Here is an 18,084-nt window from a genome sequence, read left to right on the forward strand (position 1 = left end):
AACAGCATCTGGACTAACCGGATCTCAAAAAGATTCAACCCAGAACTCAGCAACTGCCAATTTCCTCACCTAAACCTGGATGCTTGTTCATAGAACTCTAGAGAGGCAAAAGGTGTTGACTGGTGGAGGTGGCGGGGGGTGGATTCTCATGGTTAGCAGCCAAAACCAAAAAAAAAAAAAAAAAGAGGAAAAATTAGAGGAAGAGAGCAGGCATAAGGGCCAAATACTGCAGAACAAGCCTCATGTAGGACTTCTGCCTCAGTCTCCAGCTCCAGTGTGAGAAGGAGACAGAATGGATTTTCAAAACAGGCTATGCACTAAGCTATGCACTAAACTAAAATGCTAACTTGCCCTCATGAGGAGGTGGTGATGGAAGAGAATTTTAAAATGCAGGCAAGAGGCTGGAACACAACAAAACATTACAGCCGTGGTGAGGAAAGACAGGAGGAAATCAGTCAAGTGTTTCTGGAAGGAAGAGATCTACTCGATGTCTGTAAAATCACTCTGGCACTGATGGATGGGAGCAGGACAAGCTAGGAGGCAAGACAGCCAGTAAAGAAGTGAGAGATGAGTAAGAGTCAGAGCAAGAGAAGGTAAGAGAGAGATATTCAGGAAGTATAAGAGTCAGGACTTGGGGCACGAGTAACCAAGGGGATTAATAAGAAGGAAGAATTACAAGAGGAAATGAACGACCAGATTATAAAGCCTGGACAAGCAACATGTGTTCAGGTAAAGTTGTTCATTAGAAGGGCTGACTGGTCAAAATGGACTTTAGAAACATCAGAGAAAGAAGCCAGCCCTAATGCCTTCCCATGCTGATCTTTAAAAAGTTTAAAATAAACCTGCTTTGAAAGCTTCATTTAATTTTAACTCTATGGTACAGACAGCTATGAATATTAGTGTATTCTTTTTATTCCAGAACACCTAAGAGCGTCATCTTCTCTTAACTATCATGGACTATTTGTTTAAAAAAAAAAAAATTCAAAATGAATTTCCTTCTAGGTTCAGCTCAAAATCTACCTCCTCCATAGTCATCTGTGGTTTCAAGTCTCTCCGCCATAAGAACCCACCTTCCTTCTGACCACACAGGACCCCACTTGCTCCTCTCTGCAGGAACTTAGTGTCTGGTCTCGGCTAGCACAGACCAGAGGATCCCTGAGGGCCAAGCCAAGGCCAACCAGTTTTGCTTCCCTTTTAACAGTTAGCTCAGGGTCATTCACAGGCCTGATGTTTGATAATAAATATGCACACAGTTAACACATCTTCAATTCTAAAGATTTCTTAAAGTAAGAAAATAAAATACTTACAAATTTAAGAACATACAACATTCTACAGATGAGTTACTGGCTCAAACAAGGACCAAATGGTTCTTTTCTAACTTTAAAATGATGCTCTTAACGCGGACGAACCTTGAAGACATTATGCTAAGTGAAATAAGCCAGACACAAAGGACAAAATGATATGATTCCACTCATATGAGGTCCCTAGAATACTCAAATGCAGAAAGTAAAATAGAGGTTACCAAGGGCTTAGAGGAAAGGGGGACCAGGGAGTTACTGGTTGATGAATATGGTTTCAGTGTGGGATAACGAAAATGTTCTGGAAATAGACTGTGGTGATGGTTGCACAGCAATGCGAATGTACTTAATGCCACTGAACTATATACTTAAAAATGGTAAACTTTATGTCGTGTATGTTTTAAAGCAAACAAATAAAAAAAGAATATACAACATTCAACTGTATGCACTTCAACACAGTTGCAAACATGCAGTAGGAAACACAATTGGGTAAGTTGGTAGAGATGCAACATAATTATGTTGTATTATTTTGCCTAATTATTCAAAGAGAAGATAAATTGTATCTCAAATTTACATACCATTGTAGTTACATAAAAAATTACTTTAAATAAAAGGAAAGATTAAGAATTTATAACTGCACTTAAGAAAAAGCACAAACCCTAAAAACAAAGATTTAAAACAGAACTGAAAAGTTTCCAAATAGTAAAACCATTAAAACAGACTCACATTTGTAAAGTATAAATGATCAAAATATAATTAAATGTGCTTTAGACAAAATGTATAAAATTTTGGTTTTCAAACATCTCCCTCAAAAGATTAAGTGGGGAAAAGTTTGTTAGTTATTAATCCACCTTTGAACTGAATGTAATTTAGCTAAATTTTTTGCAATTATTCACAAATTCCCCTGATTAAAAATTTCATGAACTATCTTAAAGTCAGGATGTTAAGAAATGCCTCAAAACTAAAACTACTTGGCTTTCTGTTTGCTAGAATTCAAGAAGAAAAACAGAATGCCTATGGATTACACTGCTCACATCTTAAATGGATCTTCATATGAAAATGTAACATAGGCACTTAAAACCTGAGGGGGCACGATGTCCACTGGAACATGAGCACTGTCGTCACACACACCTGGGTTATGCTCTGTGCCCTCTGGCAAGTGACTTGACCAAAGGCCTCTCAGTTTCCAACTCTTTATAATGAGTACAGCCTCCAAGTTGACAGGAGGATCATATGAGATCACACGCATACAACCTGGCCCACTTCCCAGGGTTTGGGTGCCCATGCGCTTCTCTTCAACACCTAACACTTTCATTCACCAGCAACCAGCACATTGCTGTCTTGATACACACCAAGGGGAAGCTCACATGATCCTACCAGTCAGGAAAAAATACCGCAAAAATTTTCTTATTTTCTGTAATTTGTTAAATTACTCCCTAAAGTCCTACAATCTGGCTTCTGAGCACATTAAGCTATTGAAACTACTAACAACACCTTCAAATAAAATCTCAGTACTCACTGCTAACACAGACAAAATGTCTATAGCACTTCATACATGCTGGGCATTTCTCTCAGCACTATATATACTAACTCACTTAATCCTCACAATAACCCTATAAGATGGATGATTACTATTAACTGCCCCATTTTACAGATCAAGCAATTAAGGCACAGCTGGTCAGTAACAGGATTTGAAGCCAGGCAATCTGACTCAAGTCTACTATGTCTCGGGACCTTTTCCTTCTGTTCCACATTCCTTTTAAAACCATTTTCTGGGGCTTCCCTGGTGGCGCAGTGGTTGCGCGTCCGCCTGCTGATGCGGGGGGGCCGGGTTCGCGCCCCGGTCTGGGAGGATCCCGCGTGCCGCGGAGCGGCTGGGCCCGTGGGCTGTGGCCGCTGGGCCCGCGCGTCCGGAGCCTGTGCTCCGCGGCGGGAGAGGCCGCGGCAGAGGGAGGCCCGCATACCACAAAAAAAAAAAAAAAAAAAAAAACCATTTTCTGCCAACACTTACCCTCCTGGATCTCCTGCCTCTCACATCTCCCTTTAGGGCGGTCTCTGCTGGTTCTTCTCTCACTCTCCTTAGTGTCGGAATGCTGACGTCTCCTCTTCTCACTCCTTTGAGGAGCTCAGGAACTCTCCAAGCTTAAGTCTCAGCTTTATACCGATAATTCACAAATTTGAATTTCTAGCCTTAAACCACCATGCCATCTCTTGGCCTGTTTAAGTCACTCCCTTTTCCTCTGCACAAATGCAAAGTCTAACCACCCTCATCTCAAAATCTGGTCCAGTTGCTTTTGGTGCATAACAAAACATCCCAGAATTTAGTGGTGTACAACTATTTTATTGTGTCCTGGGATTCCGTGGGTCAGGAATTCAGACAAGGCACAGGAGAGATGACTGGCCTCTGGTCCACAACGTCTGGGGCTCAGTGGGGACGACTCGTTGGCTGGGGACTGGAATCACCTGGAGGAGTCTTTACTCACATGTCTAGTGTTTGGTGCTAGCTGTTGGGTGGGACCCCAGCTAAAGCCATCAGCTGGAACACCCAGTTGTGGCCTCGCCATGTGGCAGAGCTTCCTCACAGCATGGCAGCCAGAGAGTAACTGGACTTTTTACATGGTGGTTCAGGGCTCCAGAGTATCCCACATTCTTAAAACACTTTCCAATTAATCCAACCCCATAGTTCTTCCTCATCATAAAAGAAGGAATATATTAAGCATCAGGTGCTTTTCGCATACCTTCTTAATTCTTGTAAGAGCCCAGGCAAAGCAGCTATTACCATTCTTTATAAAAAGATGAAAATTAAGTTTGAAGACATGCCAGTAATTATACAGATAGTCAAGGGACAAGGTCACATTCAAACTCAGTCTCTTTCTTTACACTATATGGATCACAATGAAGATCAAGCTTGCAAATATATACATCTATTTTCCTCTAATTCCAGGGTAAAGGTTTTCAGTAACCAGATTTTTCTTATTAGCTAGCCCTTAAAAAGTTGTATTTCCTTTGCTCCTAGATTTGAAACAACTTTGTCACAATGTTTTTAATTTACCTATCTGAAAATACATGTACATACTTCAAAAATAAAAAACTGAAAATATAGTGAAAAGTCTTGCTTCTACTCTGGTCTGCCATCTGCCCAGTTCATATCCCTGATTAACATATAACCGATTATATATCCTCCAATTCTTAATGTCAATATAAACATTTTATTGTCCCCCCCAACATAACTCCTCTGCATCATTTAGCCATTCTAAGGGACTAGACATATAGGATGGTTCTTTTCATGGCTGCAGTGACTAACCTTGAGCATATGTCATTTCGTGTATGCAATTCCCAGAGGCAGGATTTTCAAATAGGATATGTGTATTTGTATTTAATAGATGTTGCCAAATTATCCTCCATAAAGATAGCTACACTCTCAACAGTAATATTTGTTTCCCTATAACTTCCATAATGTAATGCAGTATCAAGTTTCTAGACTTTGGCCAATCAAACAAGGAAAAAGTATATCTTTGGGTGGTCTGTGTGCATTTCTCTTATTGAAGGTGAGGTCAAGCATCTTTCTATGTATTTAAAAGTCATTTGTATTTCCCTTCCTGTGGATTGTTTGCTTACATGTCTTGCCAATTTTTCAATTGTGTTTTTGGCCTTTCTCTCACATTAATTTCCAGCATCTCTTTTATATTAGTATGATTATCCTGTTGTCTACAATATGAATTATAAATATTTCTTCCCAGTTTGTCATTTCTGTTGGTATTTGACCTGTGAAAGTTCTTAGTTTTTATATAAAGTAACAATTATTTTCTTTTATGGCTTCTAGATTGAGGCATAATTAGGTCAATCTCCAGTGCAGAATTAAAGAAATATATTAGAGAAATTAACAACCTTATATATCTTTAAGCTTTATTTACTTTTAAACTTACTGAATAGTTGCAAAGATGGCCCAAAGAGTTCCCATATATCTTCTTTATAGAAGAACTCCAGTTAATAAATTCAGAAGGAATTAAAGAACCAAACATCATTATTTTTCAACTTCTAAAAAATACTGGATCTAGGCAATCACCAATGGCTTCTAAAGTCAAGTGAAATGCTGGTGAAAAGCTCTGTAATGGACAACTTAGGCTGATAACACTTAAAGCTAATCGATTTTAACATCACAAAAAGACAACTAGATATTTAACTGCTTACCGATGGAAGCACATGCCACCACCTATGAAGTATTCTTGACTAAATTTAAGAGTTATTTGGTGGGGGCGGGAGTGGGGAGAAGCAGGAAGGCAAGCGTCTAAATCTAACTGCTAGTATATAAGCAACACAGGAGCTAAAGGAACATGTTAACTTAAATCGTGAGAAAAATAACGAGCAGAACCCAGAATGTGGGAAATTCTATAGGACAAATGACCCTGTTTATTCAACAAATTGTTAGGGGATAAAAAAGAATACCAAACTAGAAAATTTTTTTAAAACTTGAAGACATTTATCAAATATAATACGTGAATCTTGTCTGAATCCTTATTCAAACAACCCAATTTGTAAAGAGATACCTGTGAGAAAAATCAAAGAAATGTAAATATTGGTTAGATATTTGATATTAAGGAATTACTGTTGATTTCAAGTATGATAATTTTTTTTCATTAATTTATTATTTTTTTTTTTGCGGTACGCGGGCCTCTCACTGTTGTGGCCTCTCCCGTTGCGGAGCACAGGCTCCGGACGCACAGGCTCAGCGGCCATGGCTCACGGGCCCAGCAGCTCCGCGGCATGTGGGATCCTCCCGGACCGAGGCACGAACCCGCGTGCCCTGCATCGGCAGGCGGACTCCCAACCACTGCACCACCAGGGAAGTCCAAGTATGATAATATTTTTAAGTCTCTTTTTGCAAGATATAGTAAAGTATTTATCAATGAAGTGACATATCTAGGATTTGCTTTAAAATAATTCAGTGGGGGAAGGTGTGTGACAAGAGGAACGAAGCAAGACCTATGTTTATGTTAAAGGTTGGGTGATGGGCACATAGAAACTCATTATACTATTCTAATTTTGTGTACAGTTGAACACTTCTACAATAATTTAAAAACTGACTGCAATCCTGACAGATTTTCTAGAGATTCTTCCCCATGAGAATTTTGATGTTCCAGGGAAACACACCAGTTGCTTCAATTGATACCTTGGAATAATATGTTGACTGGATATAGAAGAAGCCATCTTGCCAAATAGGTGAGTTTCTACAGGCGCAGGACTCTATGAAGGACACAAAGATGTCTAAAGGATGACCTCTGGCCTAGAAGAGAAGTGTTCAGGAGATCCAGTAGAAATAACTTCCATGGCTTTTCCATAAAGCTAATCCCCTACGTTTTTCTTTAGTGTATAAAAAAGCCAGCATTTATTGAGAACCTATGCACAGAGCACTGTGGTAGGAGAAAGACAAGTGTTAAGAAGGGGTCCTTGGGATTCCCTGGTGGTGCAGTGGTTGGGAGTCTGCCTGCTGATGCAGGGAACACAGGTTCGTGCCCCGCTCCGGGAAGATGAGAGGCCATGACAGTGAGAGGCCTGCGTACCGCAAAAAAAAAAAAAAAAAAAAAAAAAAAAAAAAAAAAAAAAAAAGAAGGGGTCCTTGTCTTTTTTTTTTTTTTTTTCCCAATATTTATTTATTTGTCTGCGCCAGGTCTTAGTTGCTGCACACGGAATCTTAGTTGCGGCCTGCGGGATCTTTAGTTGCAGCATGCAGGTTCTTAGCTGCGGCGTGCGAGATCTAGTCCCCTGACCAGGGATCGAACCCGGGCCCCCTGCATTGGGAGAGCGGAGTCTTAACCACTGGACCACCAGGGAAGCCCCAAGAAGGGGTCCTTGTCTTTAAGAAATTAATTCAAACATTCAGGCCATCTACATGTGCTGGGCAATATGCTAGGCATTCAAAGGTGAGTACAGACAGTCCTTCTTCTAAAAAACTGTGACTGAGGCTATAACAGAACCAAATTCTAGTGAGTAAATGTCCTCTCAATCTTGAGTATAACAAATTTACCTTGATTCAGACAATCTTTGATTAACCCCAATCTAAATTATCCTTCAATCTAATTGCCATAAACTCAATAGAGAATGTATAACCATAGGGAACATATTCATTACATAAACTGGAGTTATGAATTGTTCATATAATCTAGGATCCATAACCTAGGATTCATCAAAGATTAGATAGTTGCCCTCTCCTGGCAAATTTTATTACTGCAGTCTGACTCAACCAAATACTGGACTCAAATAGAGGTATACTGCAAATCAGTCAGTGGGGTAATGCCCAGGCATAGAAGAGTTTCTAGAGCTGGACAAATAAAACAGCAGAGGGCTTCCCTGCTGGCGCAGTGGTTAAGAATATACTCCTGCCAATGCAGGGGACACGGGTTCAAGCCCTGGTCCGGGAAGATCTCACATGCCGCGGAGCAACGAAGCTTGTGCGCCACAACTACTGAGTCTGCTCTCTAGAGCTCACGAGCCACAACTACTGAGCTCACGTGCCACAACTACTGAAGCCCATGTGCCTAGAGCCTGTGCTCCACAACAAGGGAAGCCTCCGCAATGAGAAGCCCGCGCACTGCAATGAAGAGTAGCCCCCACTCCCTGCAATGAGAGAAAGCCTGCATGCAGCAACGAAGACCCAACACAGCCAAAAATAAATAAATAAAATAAAATAAAAAAGAAAAGAAAACAGCAGAGAAGATACAAAAAGGGAAGGGGAGGGGAGGTGATTCAAATAAATCAGTAAAATATTATGATTAAAATTCAATAGACTATGAGAGATTATGATGATTCTCATTCTCTATCATTCTCCCAGTGCCACTACTTTTCAGATATGATCTTGTGCAAGTTCTCTCTGTGCCCCAGTTTCCTTATCCCTAAAAACAGGGCTAATATTACCTACCCCGTAGGGTTATTGTGAGGATCAGTGAGGCAATACATGTAAAGAACTCACAACTGGGTTCAGCACATAGTAATCAGGAGTGTTTGTTGTTATTCAGATGTCAGCTCAAGCATCCACACTTCCCATCTCCTAGCATAGATCAAGTTCCTTTGGTAAATGCTCTCACTGAGCTGTGTTCTTTTTATCACTAGATTTCTCCATCTATAATCACACTCATTCATGTGATTCTGATGAATATCTGTTTTAGTCTAATAGACTGTCTGTTCCATGAGGGAAGTAACCATATCTGGTTTTGCTGAGCCTGCTTCCCAGCATTCAGTGCAGTGGTTGGCACTCAGTGAATAAATTAAATGAAATTATAAAGCTCCCAGTCAGTCTTATGAATAATAGCATTTAACACTGGTATAGGTTAAACTGTGTTGAAGGTTAAGTTGAAGTCCTAAAGCTCAGTACCTCAGAATGTGACCTTGGAAATAGAGTAACTGCAAATGTAATTAGCTAAATTAAGATAAGGCATACTGGTGTAAAGTGGATTCACTCCTATGTGACTGATGTCCTTAAAAGAGGGAAATTTGGACACCAACAGAAGCAGAGATGGGAGTAATGCAGTTGCCAGCTAAGGAACACCAAGGATTGACAGCTATCATCAGAAGCTGGGAAGAGGCAAGGAAGGACCGCACTCCCCTCCCCATTCCGTGTGATTTTCAGAGGGAGTATGGTTCCACCGACACCTTGATCTCAGACTTCTAGTCTCCAGAACTGTGAGACAATAGATTTCTGTTGTTTAAACAGTCCAGTCTGTGGTACTTTCTTATGGCAGTCCAGTGAAACTAAAACAAGTACCAGTTTGTTTAGTATTTCAAAGTTATGTGTAGGACTTTTCCTCCCAGGCCAGAAAAAAATGTTAACAGATACTACATTTTTAAAAGAAACTAGTAAGACTAGATTTTCTCCTCCATTCTCAATGACTCTTAACAGCTTTAATCAACTTTGACTACTCCTACGTTCCAGTCATACACTTCAATAGTCTTGTTATTTTTTCTTCTTTATTCATAGTACCTTTTCTGGCAATACACAGAACTAAGTCCTATGTAAGAAGTATTCATTAACAAAATAAAAATGAAACATTAGTGAATCAAGATTTAAATGAACTATACACATCTAAAATAGCACCTCTCAATAATGAGATTAACTTTTCTACAACCTACTTTAAAACATGGGACAGGGGCTTCCCTGGTGGCACAGTGGTTGAGAGTCTGCCTGCCGATTCAGGGAACACGGGTTCGTGCCCCGGTCCAGGAAGATCCCACATGCCGCGGAGCAGCTGGGCCCGTGAGCCATGGCCGCTGAGCCTGCGCGTCCGGAGCCTGTGCTCCGCAAAGGGAGAGGCCACAGCAGTGAGAGGCCGGCGTACCGCCAAAAAAAAAAAAACATGGGACATAAACTCACCTTTTGCCCACAATATGGGAGGCTATGATAAATAAGTATTATCACATCTTAGAAGTGGTTACAATTCTTAGTTCATCATGGCAGTCTGATTTGGTAAATCACAGATGTTCATGATTCAAAAAGAAAAACCTTTTGTGAGTGCTGGCACGTTTCAGTATGAAGTGGCTAAGACTCATTTTTGTGTAAATAAACTATCTAATTGCCTCGCTTTAGCTTTAGAGAATAGTTGTCATCTTGTAGTGAACACGGTTGAGGCAGGGTGGGGAAACAGTCAAGAAGTCCATCACTGGGACTTCCCATGTGGTGCAGTGGTTAAGAATCTGCCTGCCAATGCAGGGGACATGGATTCGATCCCTGGTTTAGGAAGATCCCACATGCCGCGGAGCAACTAAGCCCGTGCGCCACAACTACTGAGCCCGTGTGACACAACTACCGAAGCCCAAGTGCCTAGAGCCCGTGCTCCGCAACAAGAGAAGCCACCGCACTGCAATGAAGAGTAGCCCCCACTCACCGCAACTAAAGCCCATGCACAGCAACGAAGACCCAACACAGCAAAAAATAAATTTAAAAAATAAAATAAATAAATTTATAAGAAGTCCATCACCTGTGATACCATCTCCTCTTCCTGCATTATATACAGGCTCACAGGCTTCCCAAATTTGGGACACTGTCAACTTGATTTATGAAAACTGCCTTGGCATCCTGGATAAGACCAGCTAAAACCTACTTCAACTAGAAATGTGACAGAAGACTCAAGACTCTTGTGTACTCCCATAAACTTATAAAAAGGACAACTGATGAGACAAGTTACGTTCACTTAACCTTTGATGGATACTACTACTACTACTACTACTACTAATAATAATAATAATAATAATCTAAGAGGTTGTTCCCATTTATACCCAGGCGAGGACAGGGAAAGGGAAGGGTCAGACACAAGAACATGAAGCTCAAAGACCTCAGGCAACAGCAGACCCTCCAATTTAATTAGGATTCTGAATTTTAAAGATAATGGAAATACAGGAAATATATAGAAAAGAAGACCTCATCAAAGGTTCTCTGAATATGTAAGAGAACTAGGATGTGGTTAAATTGAAATGGGATATCAACAGATAAAGATGAGCTGGTCCAAGGATCACCCTGTGATGCTATTCAAAGGACAGCCATTCCTGGGAGAGGTGATAGTGTCTCTTCCAGCCCTCCCTCCACTACAAGCTACAGCCCAGTGGTGAACAGTAACCAGGAGTCTTGCACAACCTTGACAGAGCTCCATTACAGGTGACCACAGATGCACCCATAATAAGGTACATACTGGAAAGTAAAGAAAGGTGTATCATGCAAGGGTCATGAAAATACTCTGCAGTGCAGGGAGAACTGACAAATTCCCCAAACACCAGAAATTAGCATCAATTCACTCAAGAGGAGCTAAAAAAAATAATTTGGGGAATGTAAAGTACCAACTTATTTTATTTATTTTATGCTTTACAAAACTTAAGTCAACACTAGTAACAAGTAATTAATATACAGAGATATAAAAGATGTTAAGTATCTTATCTACAAGCATAGAAAAGTGACAGTTTCAAAGAAGTTTGCTTCTATCCAAAATAATCTATAGTGGTCATTGACTTATACTCTCTAAAGAAATAAAAATTAGGGATTGGGTAGGAGTGTTTTCTCTATTACTTACTCTGTATTTTCTATAGATTTAAAGTATCCTTCTTTCTCCCACCCAGGCTGATCCAAGGCCTGGACCACCACCATTTCAGGTTCAGTCATTTAAGTTCAGCATCATCCTTGTCATCCTCTCCTCTCTGTCTTCTATTTATGTACCTCTAAGAAATCAGTATTAAGTCCTTAAGTGTGATCCTCTAGACAGAGGCTTTCAAACTTTTGACCACAACAAATACAAGAAATACTACATTCTACAACTGGAGCCAGTACATACCAGAAAAAAATCATACCTATAAAACCTACTTGTAAGCTTCTCAAAACATTTACCCTTACTACATATGATAGACTGATTTTCTCCATTCTACTCCACCTTATTTTAATGCTGGTGACCCAAGTATTAGGTCCAAACTCAGTTTGAAATGCCTAGTAGAGAAGATACACTGACATATCTCACCAAGTAGCAACATAAGGAAGCAGGTAAGAGTTCTGCATTCAGGCTGCCTAGATTCCAACACCAGCTCTACCACCTGAAGCTGTCAACCTCTCTGCCTCAGTTTCCTTATCATGGGGTAAAAGAACAGTGTTTACCTCAAAAATGAGGATTAACCAAAGACCATCCACATAAAGCACTTAGAGCATAAAAAGTTTTCAATTAATGGCTATTAATAATTCTTAAATGGTCTGTGACATTTTCACTGTCGTAAAATACATATAACACTCATCATCTTAACCATTTTAAAATGTGCAACTCAGTGGCATTTAGCACATTCACAATGTGTGCAACCACCACCACTCTCTAGTCCTAGAACATTTTCATCATCCCAAAAGGAAACCTGGAACCCATTAAGCAGTCACTCCCCGTTCCACCCTCTCCCCCAGGTCCTCTTGGGTAGGGAGATGATTAGAGTCCCCCTAATCTGATTTCTGTTCCTAGGTCCATATGGACTTTTTAAATAATAAATTAACACTTGACTAGAACTGTCTTCTAAGGTAGAATGAAGTGTTCTTTGCAGTCATTAGTCCTATGGCTCATGAGACAAACTTCTGCTAATCATTTCTTAAGTAAACCTTTTGAGACACTTTAGGTCTCAAAAGTCAGGAGGACCTCCCCTACTCTCGAGGTCAGAAATCCCTCTCTCCTGTGAATTCTATTAGGGCGATTGATTACCAAAGCCTGACCAAGTGCGGTGGACACTTTCAGTGTCCACAAGAGGCAGACTGAGCAAGGCCCTAAGAAGATGTTTCTTCATCACATCGTGGAATATCACCAAATGGTAGAATATTCACCAAATGAAGAATGTTTATTCTTCAGTCTTTGCATTTTGAAATTCTGTATTTGAGGCTCCAAACTTTTACCAACAAAGGTTTAAAAAGTAAACTTGGACACAGAACTACATATCCATTTCTTGGCTTTAAGATGTAGTGTCATTTCCTTTATGTGCCTCACCCCTCTCACACTGATTTCCCACCCTTCCTTTGGGGTGGGGGAGACTGGGCAAAAATAACTGTTTTTCCCAGAGTCTATTCAGGAAGTCTCCAGAAACTTGATTGGGGAAATAACCTGAGCAGAGAGGTTACCTTGCAAAGCAGCACTGTTATTCTTTTAGAAATGGTGAAGGCAGAAGGCTTCTTAGGCCAAAGGAATAAATGTCACCAAGAGATACAGAAGATGTGAAGTGGAAAACAACGCCCTTGGTCCGAGCTGTGCAAGTCAGAGCTTTTTTATTTTTTTAATTAATGACCAGCATCGCTCACCCAGCAATTAGGCAGGGAAGTCCTCAATCATTTTCCACCGTCACCCCACGCCCCCTACTTCCCGGCCTCCTGGGCAAAAGCCTGACCCTCCTCAGGCGCCGAAAGCACTGGGCCAACCCGGCTCCTTTGGGATGCGTGGGTGGGAAGTGGGTGATAGAGGGACTCCGGGTCCCACAGCCCAGCGAACCTCCCCGACTCCCAGGAAGTCGCTTTCCTGCTTTGGGGTTTGGGGAGTGGGGGAGAAAAGGCGGAGAAGGCTTTAGGCAGCAAGCTAACCCCCAAAAAACCTCACACTTCAAACTCCAGGAAAGCCCATGCCCAGAACTATGCCAAATTCTGGCAAAGTCCTGAGCTGGAGTGAATTGTACGTGAACAAAAGAGAATTACGACTTTCGGTACACCCGGGTACCCTGGCAAGTCAGCGAGAGTGAGGGTCCCCGAGTTTGCAGCAAAGAATCACCCCCGGCTTCAGACACACAAAGCCAAGGCTTCACCCCAGACCTACCAAAAATGAGACCTCCAGAGCAGAAATGACCTAGGAAGCCGTCACTTCCACGAGCCCAGGTGCACGTTCCTCGGGCATCCGGCCCTGGGCGCTCAGGCGACAAGCGCTCCAGGCTCCCACCCGGGGGCGGGGGTAAGGGGCGTGGGGAGGCTCTGTGACCGCGGTCCCGCCAACCCGAGGCTGGAGGAGAAGGCCGCGTGCAGCGAGCGGGGAGGACCCCGCGAGGGCCGCTTCAACCAGTCCCCGGGTGGAGAGGCCGCTGACTCCCACCGCGCCCGAAATGCGTCCCACGCAGGGCCCTCTCCTTGGCCGGACGGCTGGGCCAGGGCCGAGGGCGGGCTTCGGAAAGTGACAGCACTCGGCTTCCTCCGCCAAGAGTGAGCAACTCCGGGAACTTCCCGGAGCCGGCGCACGCTTCCTGCAGCCACCTCCCTAGCGCCCGGCACGCCGCGGGAGCACTGACCTGAGATGGTCTCCTGGTAGCCCTTGGTGAAGAACTGCATGGCCGTGGCCGCCCTCCAGGGCGTCTTGAGCAGCCCCTGCCGCTGGGGGTCCTCGCCCAGCGAGCGCAGGATGGACGAGTAGGCGGCCGCCAGGTTGGGGAGGTTCAGCTCGTTGTCCTCCTCGCTGCGGGGCCGCTCGCCCTTCCAGCCGTCCGCCGGCTGGACGCTCTTGCTCTCCGGCCGCGGCGGCTTCTCGGTGGGCGTGCTGGGCCTGGGCCGCGGCGGCTCCCCCTCGGGGAACCCATTGCTGCACCGGGCGTCCCGCGGCTTCGCCTGCACCCGCCCTGGGCCCTTCTCCATGGACCTGCCGCTCCCGCCCCGGAGGGACCCTCGGACGCGTCAGGGGCTGCAACTGAACTTCGCCGGCGGGCAATGGGCTGTGACCGGAGTCACCTGAAGAATGCAGGCCTCGGGCCAGGGGTACGCTCCGAGCCCGGAACAGACGAGACTGAGGAGTGCCGGAGCGCCTCCTTTTTATGGGTTGGCGGCTCGGCCGGCGCGCCGCGGTGCGTTTCCATTGGCCGAGGCTCCTGGCGTCATGGCGCTCACTCCGCCCCTTCGCCCTGCCCTCCGCCGGGTGCTCTGGAAGCCGGCCACTGTGGCGCGGACTTTGTCCGAGTCCGTGGCGCGGACTTTGTCCGAGTCCGTGGCGCGGACCTTGTCCGAGTCCCTACCGCGCCAGGAAGGAGGATTGGGTTGGACCCCTCCGGCTGTTGCCGGATGAACCGAATCCTAAAGGGGGCAGGTGTTCGGAGCCGGAACCTCGGCGAGGGGAGGCAAGGTCTGAGTGCCCCGTCAGCCCTCTCCTCTTAGGGCAAAGAGTACACTGCATCAGAAGTGTTCTGGTCGCCTTGCCCTGTGAAAGATGAGCAAACAGGTGGCCTCGCCTGGGAAGAGATTGGGTTAAAATGTAGGTATGGAAACCAACTCATACTTTTAGGGCAAGAGAATAATATGAATTGAAACGATTGCGTTCGTTAGTTAAAAACATGTCCAACGCACCTGCCTCCAGCCACTGTCAGGAGCAATGTTACATCAAGTGGTCCTTAAGTGAGTCCTTATATCTAGGAGGACGGTATCTGTGGTGGCCAGAACTTTGACCCTGCAGAAATTGGTTTGCGAGCGAAGAAAAATTAGGGGTCTCATTAAAAACCCATTTGCGTTTTGTGGGAACGCAATTGTGGAAATTTGGTGCTGATCGTTTTAAGAGTGACAGGCTAAGTGCCTTTCTCCTGATGCTGATAGAGATTGTGAAACGTTATTGATCAGCTGGACTCTTAACCAGTGACATCTGCTTTGACTGTTTAAGATTTTTTAAATGGACTTTTTTTTCTCACTAGCGGGATTATTTCAAAACACCAAAGGTGAGTTTTAAAACAGGTATCAAATTAATATTTTATGATTTGCCCCAGAGAGTTTCTAATGCTGATTTTCTGACATATACACACGTATTTAAAGGCTTAGGATCAGACAAACCAGGAGGTAAGCCCCTGGAATTATTCTATACTAATAAAGTAGCTCAGTCATTATTATTAGTAATTTGTATTTATTGGATGTCTGCTCCAGGCATATTCCTGTTCTAAACATTAAGGAAAGAAATATGGGAAATACCTAGCCTCCTAGGTACTTTTAGTCTAAAGTAGAAGAATTATTGGTGTAAGTGGGGTTTTTCAAAATAGTTATTGGATTTCTATATACATTAAATATCAAATTACATAGATCAAGAAATATGAACATCCCTTGGAAAGCCTCTTTGTCACTCTCCTACTATTTATTGTCGGTGTTCCAACCCATCCCCATCGTCAAGGTCCTATAATATTTTTTCCCTCTTAACTGCTCTGCCCACTGTCCAATGATACTTCCTGGTCAGAATTATCCACTGGGTCTCAAACTATTTCAAGCTGGAGACAACATTAAAGGATGGCCTTGTATTTAACAAATGAAAATAAAGATACCAAGTGAAGTATTTTTAAAACAGAGGGATTCAATGGAGATGCTTTCCATGAGATTTTTTTTTTTAGTGGCCATCATTTGCCTTCCTTTAAAAACACTTGTAAACATTAACTAATATATTTCCCAAAGCAATTTCTAGTGAAATTTTTACCCTAAAAATTAACATTTTCTTATAAACACTGCCACTAAGGCATTATCATTTTTATTGCCAGTTACTAGTACAAGGTCTCTGGATTTGTTCTATATTTACTTGTAAATTGGAGGCAGTGTATTTCAGCCAAATGCCCAAAAGCAATACAAGGAAGCTTTAAAATCCTGAACGCTATGCAAACAGTTTAACAGTAAAATGTAGGTAGTTGGCAGAGATGGTTATAAGTAGAAATGGGAGAAGAAGAGGGAATAAAAGAGGAGGGATATATCCCACAGAATTAACTAGCATAAAATGGTTCAGCAGTGAAACTATGAGCATTCACAACCAGGAATTACAACAGCACTCATGTTTTTAACCCAGTAAGGGGACTCATTTTCACCTTGGACCCAACCTGCGAGTTGCTTTCTATCAAAAAGCCAAGGAATTTTTTTTTTAAGTTCTCCCATTTCTAGGGCAGTAGCAAAACAGAGAAGCAGATGAGTGAGATACACAGCACCAAAGACTGAAAATACTGCAGGGCTACAGACATATGTAGTCACTTGTCAAAGGTAACAGGTAAACTAACATTAGGCATTTGGCAATGGTAATTGGAAAAAAGCAAATTTCTCTAAGTGTGCTTGATGAAGATTCTTTATTTGAAATCCAGACTTTGGAGGAGATTCTGCATCAAGATTGGACATAGGGCTTCCCTGGTGGCGCAGTGGTTAAGAATCCGCCTGCCAATGCAGGGGACATGGGTTTGAGCCCTGGTCTGGGAAGATCCCACATGCCGCGGAGCAACAAAGACCATGTGCCACAACTACTGAGCCTGCGCTCCTGAGCCCGTGAGCCACAACTACTGAAGCCCGTGCGCCTAGAGCCCATGCTCAGCAACAAGAGAAGCCACCGCAATGAGAAGCCCGCGCGCTGCAACAAAGAGTAGCCCCCACTCGCCACAACTAGAAAAAGCCCGCGCACAGCAATGAAGACACAATGCAGTCAAAAATTTAAAAATTGGGGCTTCCCTGGTGGCGCAGTGGTTGAGAATCTGCCTACCAATGCAGGGAACATGGGTTTGAGCCCTGGTCCAGGAAGATCCCACATGCCGCAGAGCAACTAAGCCCATGCGCCACAACTACTGAGCCTGTGCTCTAGAGCCCTTGAGCCACAACTACTGAAGCCCGTGTGCCACAACTACTGAAGCCCGCGTGCCTAGAGCCTGTGCTCCGCAACAAGAGAAGCCACTGCAATGAGAAGCCTGCGCACTGCAACAAAGGGTAGCCCCCGCTCTCAGCAACTACAGAAAACCGGCATGCAGCAGCAAAGACCCAATGCAGCCACAAATTAAATAAATGAATAAATAAATAAATTTATAAAAATAAATAAATAAAATAATTTAAAGATTGGACATAGATAATAACAAGGTGGACACAAGAAAAGTGTCCTTGTTCCACTCCTAACTTCCAGAAGCTAGCCTGTGGAGTCAGTGCAATCCTGAGCTGTCTCACTAAATCCCCCAAATGTAGGGAGAAGCAAAGTGAATGGAAGCCCTTATGTTTCTTCTCTTCTGAATGAGGAGGAATGGAACAAGAGAGAAAATGGGAGAATGTGAACACTGAGCTGACTTTCTGAGATGGAGGGAAGGCTCGAGGGCACCTCACTGAGTTGAGAAAACTATCCACAGCCCAAAGGTACCTCACAAGGGAAGAATAGACGTACCCCAGATAGTCACCTGTCCCTGGTAGAGGATCTTTAATACCATCTCGGAAGAAAGGTATTAAAGAAAGGGCAGATGCTAAAAAGGGGATGTTAATGGAGAGTCCAGCCACCACAGCTGAATTCTGTCCTAATCGTCACGAACCCTCAGGGAAAACGAGATACAACACAACCTCCTCCAGCCCCAA

At 43.3% G+C, this 18,084-nt stretch overlaps 1 protein-coding gene across 1 annotated transcript in view; it reads right to left on the minus strand.

Moving 5' to 3' along the window:
- The window catches only part of GCH1 (GTP cyclohydrolase 1), a 51,319-nt gene extending 36,788 nt beyond the window's left edge, over nucleotides 1–14,531 (minus strand). The window contains exon 1 of the mRNA XM_007116410.4: nucleotides 14,058–14,531. Coding sequence (XP_007116472.1) covers nucleotides 14,058–14,397 — 340 coding nt within the window. The 5' untranslated portion in view covers nucleotides 14,398–14,531. The remainder of the gene's footprint in view (nucleotides 1–14,057) is intronic.
- Nucleotides 14,532–18,084: the final 3,553 nt, after the last annotated feature.

Source organism: Physeter macrocephalus, chromosome 11, assembly GCF_002837175.3.
Source record: "Physeter macrocephalus isolate SW-GA chromosome 11, ASM283717v5, whole genome shotgun sequence".
NCBI classification, from domain to species: Eukaryota; Metazoa; Chordata; class Mammalia; order Artiodactyla; family Physeteridae; genus Physeter; species Physeter macrocephalus.